Source organism: Alternaria hordeiaustralica (assembly GCF_023758085.1).
Source record: "Alternaria hordeiaustralica strain BMP 2776 chromosome Unknown scaffold_16, whole genome shotgun sequence".
NCBI classification, from domain to species: domain Eukaryota; kingdom Fungi; phylum Ascomycota; class Dothideomycetes; order Pleosporales; family Pleosporaceae; genus Alternaria; species Alternaria hordeiaustralica.
The window spans coordinates 381,568-401,177 of record NW_026056788.1 but is presented as its reverse complement, the minus strand read 5'-3'; the positions used below and the strand labels follow the sequence as shown (position 1 = coordinate 401,177).

General features: G+C 53.5%; 9 protein-coding genes across 9 annotated transcripts; 5 read left to right on the top strand and 4 right to left on the bottom strand.

The window, feature by feature from the left end:
* Positions 1 to 302: 302 nt before the first annotated feature.
* On the bottom strand, positions 303 to 1,124 carry J4E84_007420 (uncharacterized protein; the record flags this gene model as incomplete). Its single annotated transcript, XM_049390004.1, has 1 exon — positions 303 to 1,124. The coding sequence occupies one exon, from the start codon at positions 1,122 to 1,124 to the stop codon at positions 303 to 305; it is 822 nt and encodes a 273-aa protein (XP_049242304.1).
* Positions 1,125 to 1,537: 413 nt separating this feature from the next.
* On the top strand, positions 1,538 to 2,734 carry J4E84_007419 (uncharacterized protein; the record flags this gene model as incomplete). Its single annotated transcript, XM_049390003.1, has 1 exon — positions 1,538 to 2,734. The coding sequence occupies one exon, from the start codon at positions 1,538 to 1,540 to the stop codon at positions 2,732 to 2,734; it is 1,197 nt and encodes a 398-aa protein (XP_049242303.1).
* A 117-nt stretch (positions 2,735 to 2,851) lies between these two features.
* On the bottom strand, positions 2,852 to 3,690 carry J4E84_007418 (uncharacterized protein; the record flags this gene model as incomplete). The annotated part of the gene is made up of 2 exons (XM_049390002.1): positions 2,852 to 3,593; positions 3,641 to 3,690. The coding sequence occupies 2 exons, from the start codon at positions 3,688 to 3,690 to the stop codon at positions 2,852 to 2,854; spliced, it is 792 nt and encodes a 263-aa protein (XP_049242302.1).
* Positions 3,691 to 4,188: 498 nt separating this feature from the next.
* J4E84_007417 (uncharacterized protein) lies at positions 4,189 to 5,054 on the bottom strand (the record flags this gene model as incomplete). The annotated part of the gene is made up of 2 exons (XM_049390001.1): positions 4,189 to 4,707; positions 4,758 to 5,054. The coding sequence occupies 2 exons, from the start codon at positions 5,052 to 5,054 to the stop codon at positions 4,189 to 4,191; spliced, it is 816 nt and encodes a 271-aa protein (XP_049242301.1).
* A 419-nt stretch (positions 5,055 to 5,473) lies between these two features.
* Positions 5,474 to 7,490, top strand: J4E84_007416 (uncharacterized protein; the record flags this gene model as incomplete). The annotated part of the gene is made up of 3 exons (XM_049390000.1): positions 5,474 to 5,618; positions 5,666 to 6,507; positions 6,555 to 7,490. 3 exons carry the CDS (start codon positions 5,474 to 5,476, stop codon positions 7,488 to 7,490), a joined length of 1,923 nt encoding a protein of 640 aa, XP_049242300.1.
* Positions 7,491 to 8,465: 975 nt separating this feature from the next.
* J4E84_007415 (uncharacterized protein) lies at positions 8,466 to 10,094 on the top strand (the record flags this gene model as incomplete). Its single annotated transcript, XM_049389999.1, has 3 exons — positions 8,466 to 8,924; positions 9,014 to 9,860; positions 9,922 to 10,094. 3 exons carry the CDS (start codon positions 8,466 to 8,468, stop codon positions 10,092 to 10,094), a joined length of 1,479 nt encoding a protein of 492 aa, XP_049242299.1.
* A 1,296-nt stretch (positions 10,095 to 11,390) lies between these two features.
* On the bottom strand, positions 11,391 to 12,267 carry J4E84_007414 (uncharacterized protein; the record flags this gene model as incomplete). Its single annotated transcript, XM_049389998.1, has 5 exons — positions 11,391 to 11,543; positions 11,590 to 11,724; positions 11,774 to 11,971; positions 12,097 to 12,124; positions 12,200 to 12,267. 5 exons carry the CDS (start codon positions 12,265 to 12,267, stop codon positions 11,391 to 11,393), a joined length of 582 nt encoding a protein of 193 aa, XP_049242298.1.
* A 1,068-nt stretch (positions 12,268 to 13,335) lies between these two features.
* J4E84_007413 (uncharacterized protein) lies at positions 13,336 to 14,697 on the top strand (the record flags this gene model as incomplete). Its single annotated transcript, XM_049389997.1, has 1 exon — positions 13,336 to 14,697. The coding sequence occupies one exon, from the start codon at positions 13,336 to 13,338 to the stop codon at positions 14,695 to 14,697; it is 1,362 nt and encodes a 453-aa protein (XP_049242297.1).
* A 778-nt stretch (positions 14,698 to 15,475) lies between these two features.
* On the top strand, positions 15,476 to 18,868 carry J4E84_007412 (uncharacterized protein; the record flags this gene model as incomplete). Its single annotated transcript, XM_049389996.1, has 2 exons — positions 15,476 to 15,634; positions 15,692 to 18,868. The coding sequence occupies 2 exons, from the start codon at positions 15,476 to 15,478 to the stop codon at positions 18,866 to 18,868; spliced, it is 3,336 nt and encodes a 1,111-aa protein (XP_049242296.1).
* Between the last annotated feature and the right edge of the window lie 742 nt (positions 18,869 to 19,610).

Sequence of the window (19,610 nt, the reverse complement as noted above, 5' to 3'; positions counted from 1 at the left end):
GTTCGGCTGTACGTATCTTGATGTCGGAGGGTGGGAGGAGAAGTTCTTAGAGGGAGTTGTTTCCGGGGATATAATTAAGTCTCAGATGGACGCATGGCGCATAGAGGCGTATGGTAGCGTCGACTGCGCGTTTCAGGCGCAGGATTCCCTTCTTGAGCGAAGTTACTCTATTCCCGTTCGCGTTCATATATACATCTATCCATACTCATCAACTTCATGTCTATACCCCACTCCCAAGTCAACTAATCATACATATATACAAATCTATCCTACAACCCCCATCTCTCCCCCATCTTCCATCCCTAAAACCCCCAAAACCTCGCCACCCTCATCTTAACCCCCTCCCAACTATTCAACTTAGGCCTAACATCCAAATAAAAATTGAGTGCCTTCCCCACCTTCCCCTCATCCCTCCCTGCATAAAAATCAATCACATACTCAACCTTCGTCCCACACCGATCCACCACCCAATCATGCCTATCAAACGGCGGCCGATACCCCATCAGACTCTTCCACCGTGCCCGTGGCGTTAAACTCGTGCTCAACCCAGAGAAACTCGCCAATTTAGGCCCGCCGCATTTCTCGCTCCCGCGCCCGCTTTCCCAGGTTTTGATCTCGTGCCATGCGCGTTCGTTGACCGCGTTGTGGATGGGCACTATGGTGCGCATGTCTGGGGCGGAGGGGTCGTAGGATTTGCGGCGCATGGCGTCGAAGAACATTTGCTCGGACGGGTAGATCCAGTTTCCGGTTTTCTTGTCGGAGCCGGTGTCGCGCTCGTTGTTTGCCGGTCGTGCATTGGGTGCGGGTTGTGCTGCGATTTGGGAGGGGAGCGCGCGTGGTATTGTGCTTACTTCGCGGTCGGTGCCGAGGCGTATTTGCGAGAGGATGCTTGTGCTGCTTGGGGGTGGGGAGGTGGTGCTTTGGTCGAGGGAGGAGGAGTCGCAGGATTGCTGGACGGCGGATTGCGAGGGTGCTGGCGCGGCGGCGGCGGCGGGTGTTGGGATGGGTGTGCTATGGGGATTTGGTGGTGTGGAGCCGTTTTGGGCGCGTGCTTGGGCGAGCCATGCTTCGCGTGTCTTGTGGTCGACGGGGCAGGCGGCTGCGGGGTCGTCTTGCGAGGACATTGTGGTGGAGATGTGTGAGGTTGGTTTTGTCGGGTTCCGAGAAACTCGGGATGGTGACGGAAGCCATCGAGAAATGTTGGGCACGGGCCTTTGCGGGAATCAGGTGCGTCTGATTGGCTGGCCTTCAACTACCGCATTCCACCGCGTTGGACAGCGTCAAGGTGTATACCTTCTCACGGCCGGAGTATAATCTGTAGTAGACGGCCAATTTCTAAGATTGGACCTGTCTAACCTGTCATCGTGCAGGTAATTCCGCTGTCTCGAGTCACTGTCCTAGATCCGCGCTTTCTAGACCGCATCCAACTAGACCCTGCATATAAACATTAAACCCCACCAAGCCCCCTTGACTTTCACCGCTACCCTCAGTGTTTTGCTTCTTTCCCTCCCTCCGTTCCTGTATATCAAACGCCAAAATGTCCGACATCCACCGTGCCAGCACCACCGCCCCGGTCAACATCGCGGTCATCAAATACTGGGGAAAGCGCGACCCCAAGCTCAACCTCCCCACCAACTCCTCCCTCAGCGTCACCCTCGCGCAGTCCGACCTCCGCACCCACACCACCGCGTCGTGCTCGTCCAATTACCCGAAAGAGGACACTCTTCTCCTGAACGGCCAATCGCAGGATGTTTCTGGTGCTAGGACACAAGCGTGCTTCAGGGAGCTGAGGGCACTGAGGAAGCAGCTCGAGGACAAGGACTCTAGCCTCGCTAAACTCGCCGACCTCCCTCTGCGCATCGTTTCCGAGAACAACTTCCCCACCGCCGCTGGACTGGCTAGTTCGGCTGCCGGTTTCGCTGCTCTTGTCCGCGCAATTGCAAACCTCTACGAGCTCCCTTCTTCGCCGACCGACCTCTCCCGCATCGCAAGGCAGGGCTCTGGCTCCGCGTGCCGCTCGCTTTTCGGCGGATATGTAGGCTGGGAACAAGGCTCCGCTTCGGATGGCAGTGATAGTGTGGCTTTCCAGGTTGCGCCTGCGAGCCATTGGCCCAACATGCGCGCTGTCATCTTGGTTGTCAGCGCAGCAAAGAAGGGTGTGTCAAGTACCTCTGGTATGCAGATCACTGTTGCTACATCTAGCCTCTTCCAATCGAGAGCTACCGAGACGGTCCCAAAGCGCATGAAGGAAATGCAGAAGGCTATTCAGGACAAGGACTTTGAGGCTTTTGGTAAGCTTACCATGATGGACAGCAACTCTTTCCACGCTACTTGCCTCGATACCTTCCCTCCGATCTTCTACCTCAACGACGTTTCTCGTGCGGCTATCAAGGTCGTTGAGAGCATCAACGCTGCGGCTGGGAAGATCATTGCTGCGTACACCTTCGATGCGGGCCCAAACGCTGTTGTGTACTACCTTGAGGAAAACGAGAAGGAGGTTGCTGGTCTGTTCAAGCAGATCCTGAACGAGAAGGATGGCTGGCAAGGCGAGAGGGGCCAGGCTGTTCAGGCCAACGCCGACGCGCTCGAGAAGGTCAAGTTTGACGCCGGTCCCGCCATCACATTCTTGGAAGAGGGTGTCAGCAGAGTCATCTTGACAGGTGTTGGTGAAGGTCCAGTCAAGACTGAAGAGAGTTTGATTGATGAGAAGGGCGAGCCTGTCAACAGCGCCTAGAGCGACTGTTGCTACCTAATCGCCGAATGTTGAGTAGATACCCGTATATGGCGTGAACCGTCATCTAGTTGCCATGATCATACAGCAAGTACAAGCCCCCACATATATGACCATGCTCTACGAGGAGCTGCCTGTGTCCTTTGGTTTCTTGTTGACATCCGGCCGCTCCAATTTGTATTTTCCGGCGGCCGGTTTGTACTGGATGGGGCAATTGTCCTTATCCGCTTCGTTCTCATGCTCATGATAGCTACAAAAGTCAATATCGAAAGCGCCGAATACGTTTGCACGGTTTTGAGCACGTTCGTTGCCGACTCTCATGTAGAAGCGTATGAAGAAGTCCTTTGGCAAGTCCTGGATCATCGCCGCTCCTTTGGGGCCGTCGCGGGAAGAGTGCCATGTGATGAAAGTAATGTCCACGAGCAGATCTAGGATTGGATCTGTTGAAGGAAGGTTATCGAAGGCATATATGATCGACGAATAGGGAGGCAGGGATGGCTTGCTGTATTTTTTGACGATCGCTCGGTTCATCGCTGTTCGTAATGCTGCCACCGCGAAACGATCTGCAAACACGTACAGCCTGATCATCCACTTGTGCTCATGGGTTGTTCCATCTGCGATCTGGGAGTAGTTGCTGGGAAGATGCTGAGTATACAGCCATTCCACGAAGAGGTTGAAGACACCAGGCAATACGTCGGTGAGAGTCACGACTCCGTTCTTGGCTTCCTCCCATGTTCCGCTGAGTGCTTTGCTGAAGTATTCGGAGTAATGTACCAGAAAGGCCTTCTGGATGTAGTATTTGTTGCCGTCTGGGCCGACTTCGATGATGACGTTCGCTGGAGCACTTTGTTGAGATGTGACACTAAGTCAAGGTCAGTTCTTGTCCATCTGTCGGCCTGAAAGATGTACCTGTGAAGTGGCGGCACAACCTTTGGTGGCGAGGTACCCGGGGCGCTCATGGCTTGTGTAGGTAGTAGCAACAGCGACAGAGCTGCCACGAAGTTGTAGAGGGAGAAAGGTTGGAGGCGTCGACAGCCGCAGTCGACGGCGGTTCGTAGACGATTGTTGCTGTCACAGCTCAGGAAAGAAGTAGCAGCAAGCTATGTGAGAGGTGAAGCGAAAGTGAGTGTGGTAAGCGAAAGTTTTCGTAGCGCGCCTTCTCATTGAGGTGAGTCCTGGCCAGAGAAGCACGTGGGGGAAGGAGCGAGCAACCAACGCAGGAAGGACACACGATAGTGAGAGAGGAAATGTTGAACATCGATTAGATATGATATGGCTAACATAAGAGCCACTTTATGACATAACATGGACAGCTAGACTGCACATTTGGCAAAACCACGGTTCGAAAACGACAGAAATTTGCAATGAAATGCACCATGGTATAAGATCCCCCCAAATGTACAATGCAACGCCGAAACAAGCAGAACCAAGCATTACAGAGACGATGTACGTATCATCTAATCCAGAACGACCGCAAGAATGATGATGACCAGAACAATAGCGAGAATGAGCAGCAGAATGCACGCCTTACTCCTCGCGCTCTTCTGGTAGTTGCTCGCCTGCTTAAGGTTCACATGTGCACCTCGCGACGCGTCATGCGTGACCTCGACATTCTCCTCGATGATGTCGAGTTGAGCACCCTGCTCGTGCACCATATGCGCAACATCACGGAACAGCTCGTTGAGTTCCCCAACCGACTGCTCGATGTTGCGGATCTCAGACTCGCGCTCAATGATCATCGACTCCTGGAAGTCGACCTCATCCTGGTTTGCCAAGCGCAGCTGCTCCTGCTCTTGTTGTTGCCCAAAGTCTCCTCCCCGCTCTTCGCTTGGCGATGATACGTCTTGCAGGGCTGTGCGTGCCGCTTGTGCCGACTGCTTCTCTTTCTCTAGCGCTTGCTTCTGGAGGTGTTGGAACTCAGTGAGTGTTGCTTTGAATTCGCGCTGGAGCTTCGATTGCGTGAACTTCTGCGAGGGCTGTGGTCTGTTAGCTACCGGCTTCCATCTCAAGAACGAGATATCCATACGCCAACATCGGGCCAGGTCGTGATCTTCTTCAATCCCTCTCCAAGCTCTTTGAACTTTTCCGATGTCTCTTCGACGGTGGTCTTCACGCGCTCGCGCACGCGGGCGGTCTCGTGCTTGGTCCCTAGCTTGCCCGTCTCTTGCGACAGGCGGGCGACGTTGCGGGTCAGGGCGAAGAGGTCGTCGGAAAGCTTGTCGGCGAAGTCGCGGAACTCTGGGTCATCGGCGTATGACGGATCGTCGTCCCTTCGCCATGTCGTGGGTTGCGATTCGAGGGCGCTGGAGCGTTGGAACGACATGGTGCCGGATAAGAGAAGCGGCACCCGGTAATCTTCTAGAAGAGTGTCTGGACGATGTTTGAAGCTATGCGATCGTGTGTGGGGTCGTTGCAGCCTAGTACGCAAGTCCAATCGTGGCTACCTGGAGGTTGGTGCTCGGTGGTTCCTGCGGCGATGACGAAGGACCGCGGCTAGGGCACATGGCTCAAGGCACAAGCGGATCTCTTAGGTAAGCGTGCAGCTGTCGGCGACGAAGTGGTAGCTGCGCCGATCAACAATGTTTGTTTGACAAAGTCGGGCAGCTTTCCTTGCTGCAGTACTCCAGACTGCCGCACCAGCGCGTTCGAATTACCCTTGGCGCGACGCCATCCTTCTGTTTCTTTGCTATGATATAGCCCGTTCCTCACTCATACGCTCTCTCCGTCCGAACTGTCGCAAACATGGCGCTCGCACCGCTGGGAACGCAAGTGCGCCCGTACAGAGACTACCTGACGCCAGCTCTGCACCGAAGATTCAACAAGGCCAGTCGATACACGCTGCTACTATGCTATGCGATCGCGTGCTGGATGGGAGAATGGGATAACAGTGAGAGACTCTGAATGAAATCCAGAGACACCTACTAACAGAAACAGTGCTATGGCTGTGGTTTCCTCTAGGCCTCACTGGCATCCGGACCCTTCTCATATTTCTCTCCGCCCTTTCCATCTACGTCCTTCGCGTCGCCCAGTGGCATGTTGGCCGCCGCCAAACAGAGACCCGATTCGAGACGTTCAAGAAATACTTCTTCGGTCCTGCGACGCTGATCACGCTCGTCGCATACGCTTTCTCCGCGATGCTATTTGTCGAAACATATATCTGGTCGCGGGGCACCCAAGCCAGACTCAACTTCATCGAGGCCGGCCGCATGCACGAGCGATTCCGGCTGAACGAGAGGCCGCTCTACCTGCGCTATCTCTTCTACCTGCTATCAGCAGCACAATCTGGAGTACACTTGTGGAGGGACTACGACAAGATTGAATTGCAGGCGATGAAGCCAAAGAAGGAGCGGGGTGACGCGACCACTTTGACCCCAGCAAGACGGGGCCCCAAGCCCAGACATGTCCTTACGAGGTCGCTCAAGGGCATTGCAACACAATCGACCTTCTTGGCCTCAGTCATTGCAGCTGCCGGTTTCTGTCTTTACTACCTCGGAACTCGAAACCTGATCTGGAGCTACTACTACAGCTTCAGTCGATACCTCTGGAGCTTGTCCAAGACTTCCACACCTACAGGACTTGCTCCATTTCTTCCTCTCTGCTTCATGTTCGTAACAGAAGGAACGCTTCTCGTTGTGCTCTGGGAGTTTGTCAACAAGACCTTCGATGTGTACCTCGCACAAGAGCCCTTGAAGAACGATGTGCCCATCACGAACGACTCTACCGACCCCAATGGATCCCTTCTGAACGGACTCAAGTCGAAGAAGGATACTGTCAAGGTAAGAGGAAGTGATACTATTACTACGTTCACTGCTAACTAATTCAGGCCATTGCATTTTGGGAGCTAGCTCTCATCACCGACGCCTTTCCCGAGCGGCGCAAGACTATCTACAGCGAGATGGATCGTAAGAAGGCTCCGACACATCAGCAAGTTACGGATATCTGTTTAGGACAGCTCAAGTGGCTTATCGAACGCGTCAGTGCTGGTCTCGATCCAGCCTATCAGCCCAGCGACGCATCAGGTCAAGACAAGCCAACTGGGCCTATCAATCTGGTTCCTCGTATCGCACAACCGCTGAAGGACGACAAGCCGATTGCTGCTGCGCCACCACAACCGAGTACCAGGTGGGAACATGTCGAAGCAGCAACCGCCAGTATTGCAAAGTCACACAGCGCTCCAGGAAACGCACAGCAAGCATACAGTCGGGAAGCCATCAACAAGGGAATGAAGAAGGCCCAAGAAGGTGTCAGGGAAGCCGAGTCGTTCTTTACGACTTATTACAACAAGCTTGTTTCTTCCCCGGTCGGCTTACTGTTCCAACATTCCTTCCAACGGACGTCGAACATTGTTGTTCTCGGCGCACCTTACTCTCAACTTTCCCAAGTTTGCAATGCCGCGACTGCATTAGCAAATCTTGCGGTGTTTTCTCTTGCAGAAGACAGCTTAGGACGCTTTCACCAAGGAATCCCGAGCATAGTGCGCATATTCACTATTGCGCTGAAGAAGATCGATGAGTACATGGACACAGCTCCTATCCATTGGAGTGACAAGGAGACGAATGGCAAACCAGAAGCGGAGAGGAGGAAGGTGCCTGAAGTAGATGAAGCTAGAGAATGTCTCAGACAAGGTCTTGAGAAGGTCCTTGGCAGCTTCAACGAATACCTGAGCGGTATGGGTCTCAGCAGGCTGGAGATTATGGAGGCGAAGAAGGTGGTGGGTGTCAAGAAAGCACCAGAGATGATACAGGCGGGGGCGAAATAGTAGATGTGAAAACTTTCGCAGCCAGATCTCGTAGAAACATTTGAATGAACCCGTCATAGACACCTTCTCTTGTACATACAATGGCAGTGCTACAAAGACTCTTCCATCGCCCAGGACTATTGCATAATCAAGACACTCCACTCCCAAACCGACCGTCCCCCATCGGCCTCCCCGTCGCCCATCGCATTACGCCAAGCCCACCTCCCCTTCCTAAGATCGTCTACATCAGCTCTACCAACCAGCAAATCAAAGCCTTGAACCCGTCATCGCCCCCAACGAGGAAGATGCCAGATGCTAGACAACCGATGCAGATTGCTACATCATGCAGCTGTCATTGGTCCTGTCAGACATGAAGTCGCTGTTTCAAACGAACGTCGGTTCCAGGGGTAAACACGATGGGCGCGCTAGCGCCCCACATAGCTTAACTCGCCGGGTTGCGCGTCCGATGGATCCATATCGTGATAGGGAAGGAGAGAGAGCCAAGGACGTCATGTTGGGTGAGGCTTGCGCGGTGCATGGCGCGATGGCGTTGGTGCTTTCTTTCGTCTGAACTGCTCTACGTTTCTCTTCGTCTTCTTCTTGTTATTCACGATAACTTGGGTTTTCTGTGGCGTTTGGACAGCTTGAGGGACTGTTTACCTACTTGGACCTTTTGGATGATCATACCCGCATTGTCCTTCTTTTCAGCCGCACGTCCTACCTAGGTGCCATTCGTTCAGGCGGGTATTGCGTAGTCATTATCTTTTCTTCTTCTTGTGTATACGTTTACTGTGCCTTGTTATTTACGTTCGTTTCTGGCGATTGGGTTGTTTGGATTCGTTCACGGCTGAAGGCGAACGAGACGCGTTAACAACATCGCACTTGGAATCTGGAAAGCGACTTTGATACCACGAATCCTCGAGAAGAAGGCACAAAGCAATTGGAAAGGCGAAAGGACTGAAGAGCTCAGACTCTAGACACCGACGTCACAACACCATGCACACCTTCCTACCAACCTGGCTCGCGCTCTCAACGGCAGCAATCCTACCCACAGCGACAGCATTCTACCCCTACCACTATACCTCCGGCAAGACAGCCTCCGCTTCAAGACACTCGCACCGCACCTCCCCGCAACCACCGTCCCCCCAAGCCGGCACCTCGCGCTCCATAACGCTCCCGCTCCGTCGCATACGCACACCCTCATTACGCTCCCGCCAAAACGCCTACAACATCGTCAATTCGAACAACCCCAGCCTAGAAAACAGCGTAGCCATAGACCAAGATGGCAGTGATCTCAGCTACATGGTCGCCGTAACGTTCGGCGACAGCACGGATGAATACCATCTACTCCTCGATTCAGCGGCGAGCAATACCTGGGTTATGAGCGAGGAGTGCGAGAGCGAAGCGTGTAAGACGCATGCGACTTTCGGGACGGCGGACTCGAGTACGCTGAAAGTACGTTTTGCTTGCCATCTCTATCTCTCTTCACCTAGGCAATCTTTTGTCAGGTCGTACATAAATACAAATGCTAACATAACACCCAGACCGACGCCTCAACCCCCTTCAGCGTGACCTACGGCACAGGTTCCTCCTCCGGGCACCTCGCGACCGACGTACTCCACCTCGGCCCCTCCCTCTCTCCCACCCTCACATTCGGCCTCGCGACGAACGTATCCGACGAGTTCCGCGCATACCCTATGGACGGCATCCTCGGCATCGGCCGCGGCGTCCAAGGCACAGGGGACGATGAAATCACCGCACCACAAATCATGGACCTGCTTTCCAGTCAGGACCTCATCGGCGCGAAACTCTACGGTATACATTTGAGTCGAGGCGAGGACGGCAAGATGGATGGCGAACTGAATCTGGGAGAAGTGAACAAAGATCGTTTCACTGGCGACATAAACTACATCGAATGCGTAGACAACGAGTCAGGGTTCTGGGAGATACCCTTGCAAGACGCTGGTGTAGATGGGAAGTCTGCTAACCTTACCACTGGAGTCGACCGAACGGCAATCATGGACACAGGCACATCCTTCATCCTCATCCCTGAACCGGATGCGCTGGCTCTACATTCCCAAATCCAGGGCTTCGAACAAGATGGCGAGACGTTCTTCGTGCCCTGCGATACGCGCGCTGCCATACAGTTCAGTTTCAACGATCGTGTATACAATATCTCCACGGCGGATTGGGTGGGGGGTAAAGATGATGGGTCGGAGTTGTGCAGGAGTAATATCGTAGGCAGGAAGACGTTTGGCGATAATCAGTGGTTGGTGGGCGATGTGTTTCTTAAGAACGTGTACAGTGTTTTTGATTTCGAGGGCAGTAGAGTGGGATTGGGTGTGTTGGGACAGGAGCAGGATGTTGTTGCTGAGAGTGAGAGTTCTACTGGTATGTTTGGACCTTTTTCGAAGTAACATCGAAGTAACTTTGGCTGACTTGGAGTTTATAGGTACCGCATCTCCTTCGGCATCGAGGACAGCGACTGGGACTGGGGGAGCGAGCTCGAATACCGCGGGCGCTGGACAGCCTCAAGATCAAGAGGGTATTGCTACGAAATCCTCGACTTCGACGTCATTCTTCGCGCTCGTCGGAGCATTCACCGCGCTTTCAATATTCATGTAGCATATGGGATTTGGGTACGGATAAGCATTACTAGCACGGGCGTTCAGGGACACAGCATCATCGGCGTTGCATATACAACCAGCAATCTGGTTTTGGGGAGAGACACTGCGCGGACACATTGTATATATATATATATATATGCATAAATACATATATCCACGCATCACAGCGATCTCACATCTGCCCGACACCCAAGATCCTAAGGCAACAGACAGTACATATATTTTGCCCAATACTACAAGCTACCGCACATCTACCATCAAGCAGACAGTGCAGACACGGACAATAGCTTGGTGGCCTGATCCCCCAGCGCATCTCCACTTTCCGCTCTACATATCCACCTATCCACTGCACAGTACTGCGTACCCACCCTCCCACACACCTCACCCACCGGCACCAGCCCCAGCACAACTCAAGCAACAACCCTCTAACCTCATGCACACAACCTGCAGCGCGAGGCGAGAGACGAGGCGAAAGGAAAGGCGGGGCGGTACACCGGAACCTCACATCCGGGTCAAGAGGATTGGTACAGTCTTGGTACATGCGTTGCATAAGTATGGGCTTGGTATGTGGAGAGAGATGTGACGAGCGAGTCAGGGGGAGGGAGATAATGCGAGAGATATGCGGTGTTTGGTGCGAGATAAGGGTGGACGCACGATGTGATTGATGATGGGGAGGCGTGTTTCAGATTGGCACATCATTCATGTATGTAAACGCTGTTGAGCTATCACTTCAATAGCATCTTCTTCTTGTTTGCGCGCTCGTCTCGTGATGATCCGATTGCAATGACTTTGATGGTACTTTGGGTGGTTGGGTATGTGATGCTTCAATAGCTTTACTTTGATGGAAAGTAGGGATCACAATGTAGAAGTCACCAAGAAGACAGTCATATTATATAGTTCACAGGCTTCAACGATTGATATGGGTAGACACGATAAGAGCAAAACAAAGCACCCGGTTATTAGAAAGATCCTACCATTTGCTCAATCTCGATCCACACGCTTTCTGAGAAGATAACCCCATCATGAACTACCCCAAGATGATGTACGGTCCAAACACACAAAAGATCCAGCACAGTAACGCCTCGTATAGGTGCCGTCAGAGATGAGACTGCAAGCAGACTGGAAGGAGTCGGCTTGTCTGCTACCCCTACCGGCCCATGACATGTTGCCCTCCTTCTCAAGTAGACCACTAATTAGACACCCGATAGCCGCCACCGTGTTGCTCTTGTCCAGGCTCAACATCGCGCGGTTGCGGCGGCTCTCGACCTATATCGTCACAAAGTCTTGTCCAGGCTTACAAGATCAAGCACTTCTTGGTCTTCTTCTCTTTCCGGGTCAACAGGGCAGCCCGGGTGGCGTGCTCGAATACTTCTCGGACGCCCTCGTTCGTCTTGGCTGAGCACTCGAGGTACTTCTGGGCACCGATCTTCTTGCGCACATCCTCGGCCTGGGTGTGTTAGTGGGAGATGGGTGGGTGGAGTGTGGCTACTAACCTGCTCGGGTGTCACGGGCTTCTGCGAGGTCTTGTGTAGCTCCTCAATCGTCTTCTGGTCGAAGCGCAGATCCTTCTTACATCCAACGAGGATGATGGGAAGGCCCTGGCAGAAGTGCAGAACCTCGGAGATCCACTGTTGTGTGTCAGCGGCTGCTTGTACGCGTGTGAGGCATTTGCCGTACCTTCTCCTGGACGTTGTCAAGCGAATCGGGCGAATCGATGGCGAAGCAAATCAGGATAACGTGCGAGTCGGGGTAGGAGAGAGGGCGCAGACGGTCGTAATCTTCCTGGCCGGCGGTATCCCAGAGGGCGAGCTCGACGTGCTTGCCGTCGACCTCGACATCGGCGACGTAGTTCTCGAAAACGGTGGGGACGTAGACCTGCAGGCGGGCACGTTAGTGGGTGCGTTGGGAGGGAGTGCAGGCTGCGATGGCTGCGAGTGCAGGCGGAACAGCTAGGCTGACGCGGCTCAGGGATGCAGGCGAGGCGGGCGGCGAGTACTGACCTCGGGGAAGGTGCCCTTGGAGAAGACGCTGAGACGGCACCGTTAGCTTTCGTTGTGTGGTAGTATGGGGCGTGGGCCATAGATGGCGAGGGCGAGGACGTACATGAGCAGACAGGTCTTTCCACAGGCGCCGTCACCGACAATAACGAGCTTTCGTCGAATCTCGGCCATGGTGTCGTGGGGGATGGGTTATTGAGGCGGCGGTGGGGGCAGCAAGATCTGTGAGGGAGGTGGTGAGTATGTGGATGGAGAGCTGGACTGGCGGTGATTGAAGTTGGAGAACAGCGGCTTCAGGGTGTTATGGCTCTAGGCACCATGGCCGCAACGGGGGTCGTGCTGCAACAACTGCGGCTGAGTGCTGCTTGCGCCACGCAGCGCTTCGGCGATTGCGGCCTAGCGGGAGCGAAATGAGAGCGAGCGTGACGTACCTGGACAGCTGCTCAGTTGATTATCACGTAGAGGGTTTGTGAAGCGTCGTCGCGATGGCGTGTACTGTAGGTTGGCCGAGAGAAGAGGAGAAGGCGATTAGCTATCTGCATCAAGCGCCTTGCCCTAACCGACAAGGTAGACTACCCATGCACACGCCCCGGAGCCGTCACATGGCAGCAGCTTGTCCCCCGGTGCGGTTTGACATGTCCAGCACGGCCAATAACACGGAAGCCCTGTTCTCATGCACAAGACGGCTGTTCTGCGACTGCAATCGCCTTGCACCAGTTGTTACGGTCGTGTGTTGCTGGTTGCCCCGGCAAGGTCTTGGTCGTGACAAGGGTTTCAGATTGGACCTGACAGCTCGCCTGCCCTTTCCCCAGCTTGTTCTGCGTGCGCGTGCTCTGGCAAGCGCGACCAGTCTCCCACAGGCAGGAACCACTGTCGAACGGCAGGGTCGACCTAGTGCGTGGATCCATACGCCTTCTTCGTCTGCGTTCTAGGCCATCATCTTGTTCCTGTTCCTGCTCCTGCTGTTTCCTGTGTTCCTCAATGTGTCCAAGACGCCTCCAACTCACACACGGAGGAGACTAGACAGGCCTGCTGCAGACTACATTGGTGTAGAGCAAAATGTTTCCGAGATCCGAAGGCAATGTAGACCTCTAGATCAACAGCTTTAGGTGGGTGTTGCCGAGTCAGATCTTCTCTTGAATGGGGCGCTTCCTAACCGTGCCTTCCGGCTACCTTAACTCACCAACACGTGTACACCAACAAACCCCGCCCACAACACACCTTTACGACTCGACGTTCACCATGGGCTTTGGGGTTGACAAGTGCATAGATCTACACAACCGCATCGTCGCCCACGCTTGCTCGCACCTTCCACCCGACCGCCAACCCCAGATTCAACGCAGCTGGTTCAGCGCGCACTCACTAGATCCTTCCTCACCCGTTCCCTTGCCCCTAGATATCGAGGAAGAATTCGACGATGACCTCACAGCCTTCCTATCAGGCATCGACATCGTCGTGCCCGAACAACATCAACATCTGGCCTTTAATCCCTTGCTCGTCGGTGTCCCTTCGCCTAACCATATGATCCCCGATATGTGGCTTGGCATCATCGAGGAACGCGAGGATTACATCCTGCTTTACACAGGACCTGCATATGATGCAGGGGGTCTTTTGTACAGCCTATCGACGCAGCAAGTGGGCTACATGGCCTCTCCGTATTCCGAACCTGAAGACCTCTATTGGGACGATCTTCAGCATGCGCTGGAAATTTACTGGGACTGCGTTGAGTCGGGGAAATTCGTCATCGATGCAGAATACCTGGGAGATGAACTTACTACGCAGGGATGGAGGATACTCGAGTGGACTGGCCTTGAGCTGGAGGGCGCGCTGGAGGCGTGGCATAGTTTGGTGGACGCGATCACTAAACGCCTACCGGGACAAGGGAAAGATGACGACCCGGGAGCACACCAGGAGGAGAAGCAAGAAGAAGTGGACGCTGTTTTGGTATCATCTGAGATCTTGGAGAAATATCCGGCTATCCCGTCTTTCGCACGCGCATTCCTTTCTCGGGCGAAGAAGCCGACCTTTACTTCCATCGCTCCGCAACTGGACATTCCGACCGAAGCCTTCGTTCACCGTGTAGGTGCCAAATTACAGGAGCTACACCCCGACGCTTCCATCACCACTCCGGACTATGAAATGAGCTATATACCCAAATTTCTCTTGTTCCCGTGGCGGACACAAGGCCTCCAACTCGTTCTCGAGTCTGATCGTGACCGGTGGAAGGATAGACGGGGACATGCCCACACCCTTGATAACCGCGCCGGTCTGTATCTGACCCCCGATGGCACGCACACACACTCAATTTCTCTACTCCTGCCTTTCCCCATCGGAGCTAATGGCCACGTGCGCAAGAACCATGGAACTATCGTGAAGCCGAGCGACCAAGGTCAAGATGCTTTGTATCGGCATGGGGCGTGTACCCCATTTCTACCCACACATGGCACACCGTTGGCCGCTGTCCTAGTCAACTGGTGTGAACTGGTTGAGAAGGGAAATTGGCACGTTGATGAAAACGGCGTCGCAGGTGAAGAAGATGTATGGAAACAGGCGGATACGGAAGACAAGGCCGAGGATTACATGACAGATTGGAGTTGCTTCTAAGCCATGTGTGTAGGTAAGTATGTCGCACGGGTTGCTTTGTCGACTATAGAGATCGTGTATCCATCAAGGGGCCTTCCAACACAGACATGCCAATGCTCGGCTCGGCCAGCAGTGATCATAAAGAGGTACCAGTACAACGCAGGCCAACTGGTAAGTCATAGTTTCTAGATTTCCTTTTGGATATAACACCAAGGGTGGCCATGTTCCGGGTCGCATTCTACAAAGAGTATTTCAAGGTAAGCATACATGATCTTAGAAAATGGATACTTAACAAGATCTAATGTCGTGCATTGGGAATTGTGAAACTGCGGTTCATGAAGGCAGGAAGCTGCGAGAAGTGATGGTGATATGAACCAAATTGGTGGTAATAGTCGCTACCGCGTTGGGCAGGGCTCAAGGCAGCGATCACGTCTGGAGCTATCTGTCAGATCTAGATAAGCCGGAGATAAGGACGGAAATACAGTCCATGACTATGCACTACTTCGTCGCGCTTCGTCGAGCTTCTTTGGTACACGTGAGTTGGCGAGCGAGGGTGCAGGCTAGGGTGGCGGGGCAGACTAGAAGCTCCGGGACCCGTACCTAACCACAGGCACTGACGCAGCACTGCTCCACGGTTCGCGCCTCTTTCACTCCACGTCCTTGTACCAAAACGGCCACGGCCTATTTCTTTCTTTCTCTTTATACGTTAATCTACCCACCGCCTCTCTACCCCTCTCACTTCTCTCTCAGCTGCCCATCACCGAAGCTCGCTGCAGCCTGAAGCCAGTACATCGCCATCATGGCCGACCAACCGCCCGAGCAACCAGAGCACCAAGACAAGGCCATGGCCGACCAACCAGACAACGCGACACCTGAGCAGCAAGACAGCGCAATGCCTGATGCTGCACCTGCGCCTGCACCCGCTGCTGCGCCGGACGCCATGTCTGACGCCGACAAGGTGAGCTCACCTTCCGACCGCCTGTCAAAGAGACACGCTGACGAGGATATCTTCCAGATCCGTGCAAAGCGCCTTGCAAAGCTAGGCGGCCCTGCGACTCCAAATGGTCCTTCACGGCCGCCCTCGACCGCGCCCGAAGCCGCATCATCGGGCACTTCATCCCCAAAGCCCGCTGAATCACCGGCGCCACCACCGAAGCCCACTCCGACCGCGAATCCCTTCTCCCAATTAGGCGTCAAGACCGACGAGCCGCCCAAGAAGCGCATCACCATCAAGCCCGCACAGTCGTCGAGCAATGGCCCCGCACCGCAGACCGCCCAGAAGGCGCCGGAATTGAGCATAGAAGCGTGGGAGGATCGGACAATCAGCAGCATCTTTAGGGTCACTCTGGACGAGAGCCATACGCACGATGCACACGGACATAAGCTACACTTTGCCAAAGGCGCCAGACGCGATCTTGAGGAACAGGGCAGGCCGATCCGCTTGACTACAGATCAACTGGATTCCGTCATAATGGAAGCAGCGTCAGAACAGCACCAGGGCTATGCGTTGGAATATACGATGAGTTGCTGGAAACGCGTTTCCAAAGCGCTCAAGAACCTCGCCAATAAGACTGGTCCACGGTTCGAAGTTGTCAAAGAGGCCCGGCGAGTGTGCTTCAGCTATTGCATCTTTGCAGCTAGCATGCCAGAAATGTTCCAGGAAGACCCACCCGCGGAGAACGCACTGGCTGATCGCTTACTTCTCGGACCTGACGACGAGCGCGGCATCTGCTACGAGTTCCTCACTGAAGCGAGCCAGCGGATAGGCGAAGACGATATCATCAAGGATACACTTGTGGAAGCTATGGTGGATGTCAGCCGGCGCCTCTCCAAGGTCTCTATGAATGGAGACTACAAGGCACACATGTTGATCCTGCGGGTATTCGTCCGATTTCCGCCGCTCGTAGCTGCCCTGGCACAGTCTGAGACGTTTTTGCCTGCTAACATCGAGGCTCAACATATCGAAACACATAGCTTCTTAGGGCCCTTCTTCCGTCTATCTCCTATGCAGGCTGACGTAGCCATGAACTACTTCTCTGGCTCCGCGGCTGTCGACAAAGGACTCATCGTCAACGCGCAACGAGCTGTCCGCATGACACTTCAAACCCACCAAGAAGAACTGCTAGACATTACAAACACCTTCATCAAGAACAAGGAATCTCGTGAGAAGATGCTAGACTGGTTAGCGCTTACAGTCAACAAGAACCACAAGAGGCGTGCGATACAAGTGGACAGGAAAACAGTATCATCAGACGGCTTCATGGTCAATGTCACAGTGATTTTAGATCGTCTCTGTGAGCCTTTCATGGACGCTACCTTTTCCAAGATCGATCGCATCGACATTGACTACCTTCGCCGATCACCCCGCGTTGATATCCAAGATGAAACAAAGATCAATGCCGACCAGAATGCATCGGACGAGTTCTACAGTACCAAAGCCTCGGGTACCAACAACTTCATCAGCGAGGTCTTTTTCTTGACAGTGGCTGCTCATCACTATGGTCTGGAGGCAGCCAATACCAAGTTGGGTACGCTTCAAAAGGACGTAAAGTACCTTGAGAAGGAGCTTGCTAAGCTCGAGCCCGAGCGACCCAAGTACATGACTAGTCAGGCGCAACTGGCCGTCTTTGACAACCACATCAAGAAGATGAAAGACCAGATCGAGAAGGCCAAGTGTAGCATCTTGGCCATTCAAGGTGTCTTGCTTGATGAGACTACACAAGCTCGGTCTATGCAATTGATGCGATACGTCATCGTGTGGCTGCTACGACTTGCTTCGCCCGGTACCAACTTCCCTAAGTCAGAGCTGCAGCTGCCTCTCCCCGAAGAGCAACCACTGCAGTTCAGGTGTCTACCTGAATATTTCGTTGAAGACATTGTTGGAAACTTCAAGTTCATCACTCGCTACATGCCGCATATTATCACAACCACACAGTGCGAGGAAATTGTCAAGATCTGCATTACATTCCTGAGAAGCTCAGAGTACATCAAGAACCCATACTTAAAGTCTGGTCTTGTCACCATTCTGTTCCACGGAGTGTGGGAGATTCACGGTAAGCCGAAGGGTGTGCTTGGCGACACGCTATTTGCACACGACTTCGCCATGAAGCACTTGCTTCACGCACTGATGAAGTTCTACATCGAATGTGAGAGCACCGGAACGCATACGCAGTTCTTCGACAAGTTCAACATTCGATACGAGATCTTCCAGGTCATCAAGTGCATCTGGCCGAACCCAGTGTACCGCGAGCATCTTGCGACTGAAGCGCGCGTCAACTTGGACTTCTTCGTTCAATTCGTCAACCTGCTCCTCAACGATGTAACATTCGTCCTGGATGAGTCATTCACCGCTTTCAAGGAGATCCACGATCTATCACGCGAGCTCAAGAATGCCCCAGCAAACATGGAGCAGACGGAGCGTCAAGAGAGGGAAGAAAAGCTGTCGTCAGCCCAGGGTAAAGCCAAGAGCTACATGCAACTCACCAACGAAACGGTCGCCATGTTGAAGCTCTTCACCGAAGCCCTCGCCGACTCCTTCACCAAAAAGGAAGTCGTCGTGCGCCTCGCCCACATGCTAGACTACAACCTCGAAGCCCTCGTCGGCCCCAAGAAATCCCAACTCAAAGTCGAAAACCCAGAAGAATACGGCTGGAACCCACGCAACATGCTCGCCGAAGTCACAGACGTCTACCTCAACCTCGAGTCCAAACAATCCTTCATCGACGCCGTCGCCACAGACGGCCGCTCCTACCGCCCCGAATACATGGACGAAGCCTACAAGATCCTCCAACGCTTCAAACTGAAAACACCTGAGCAAATGACACAGTGGGAAAACATGTCTGAGCGTATCAAAACTGCTAAAGAACAAGCTGATATGGTGGAAGCTGACCTCGGAGAGATTCCTGATCAGTACCTCGATCCCATTTTGGCGTCGCTCATGGAAGATCCTGTGACACTTCCTGTCAGCAAACAGATTGTCGATAGGGGTACTATTCAGGCGCATCTGCTGAGTGATCCGCATGACCCGTTTAATCGCACGCCGCTTAAGATTGAGGATGTTGTTCCGAATGATGAGCTTAGGGAGGAGATTCAGAGTTGGAAGGCTAATCTGTTGGCGGAGAAGATGGCGGAGAGGAGTAAGGCTGCGGCGGAGGCTGCGGCGGGGGCGGGCGAGGCGATGGATATGTCGTAGATGGGCCAGAGATAGTTTTGGAGTGAGGGACGGTTATGGCGTTTTTGATGGAATGTTTCAGGGAATTATGGGGAGGGAGGGTATGCATGGGTATGAGCATCCAGGGTAGAGGTGATGATGTGAACGAGGTATACTGAGATCGATGCGGTATAGTGTCACGCCTTTTATGGAGGTCTGATAGACACGTGTGCGTGTCGTAGCGTTCTGGGAGATTATGCATTTCTCCTGGTCAATGGAATGGATATCGTCGAAGTTGTTTTGCTTCTCGGGTTTGTGGTGTGGGCTTGCATGATGACCGTGTTCGGCTAAGAAGTTCCTGTATCTGATGTGTACTGACATGTATATTACAATTCTTGCCATTCCTCCTTCCAAATCCAAAAATACCCCCCGAATCTCGTATCAAGACCTCTTCCAGTGCCCCAGGCACCCACCATACCAAACGGTGTCATTCGAGCCTCCCACTCACATGACACGTCTTTTGAAAGATATCGTTTCGTCAAGGAAATATCTCCATCGTTGTGTCGCACGCGGCCTTCCAGTGAGAAATCTCCGACAGAATCAGTCCCTCGGCTCTGCGAATCGATAATCGTATATGTGGTGTAGCCGCCAACATCCCACTTTGGTGTATTTGTGTCCTGTGCGACAAGTTGTATACTGTGCATAAGTGGATCGAAGCGTCTTCTTCCCAAGGCCCTTCGCTGGTCCGAGTAGTAACCCGTCCATCGCCCGGAGGAAAGGAATT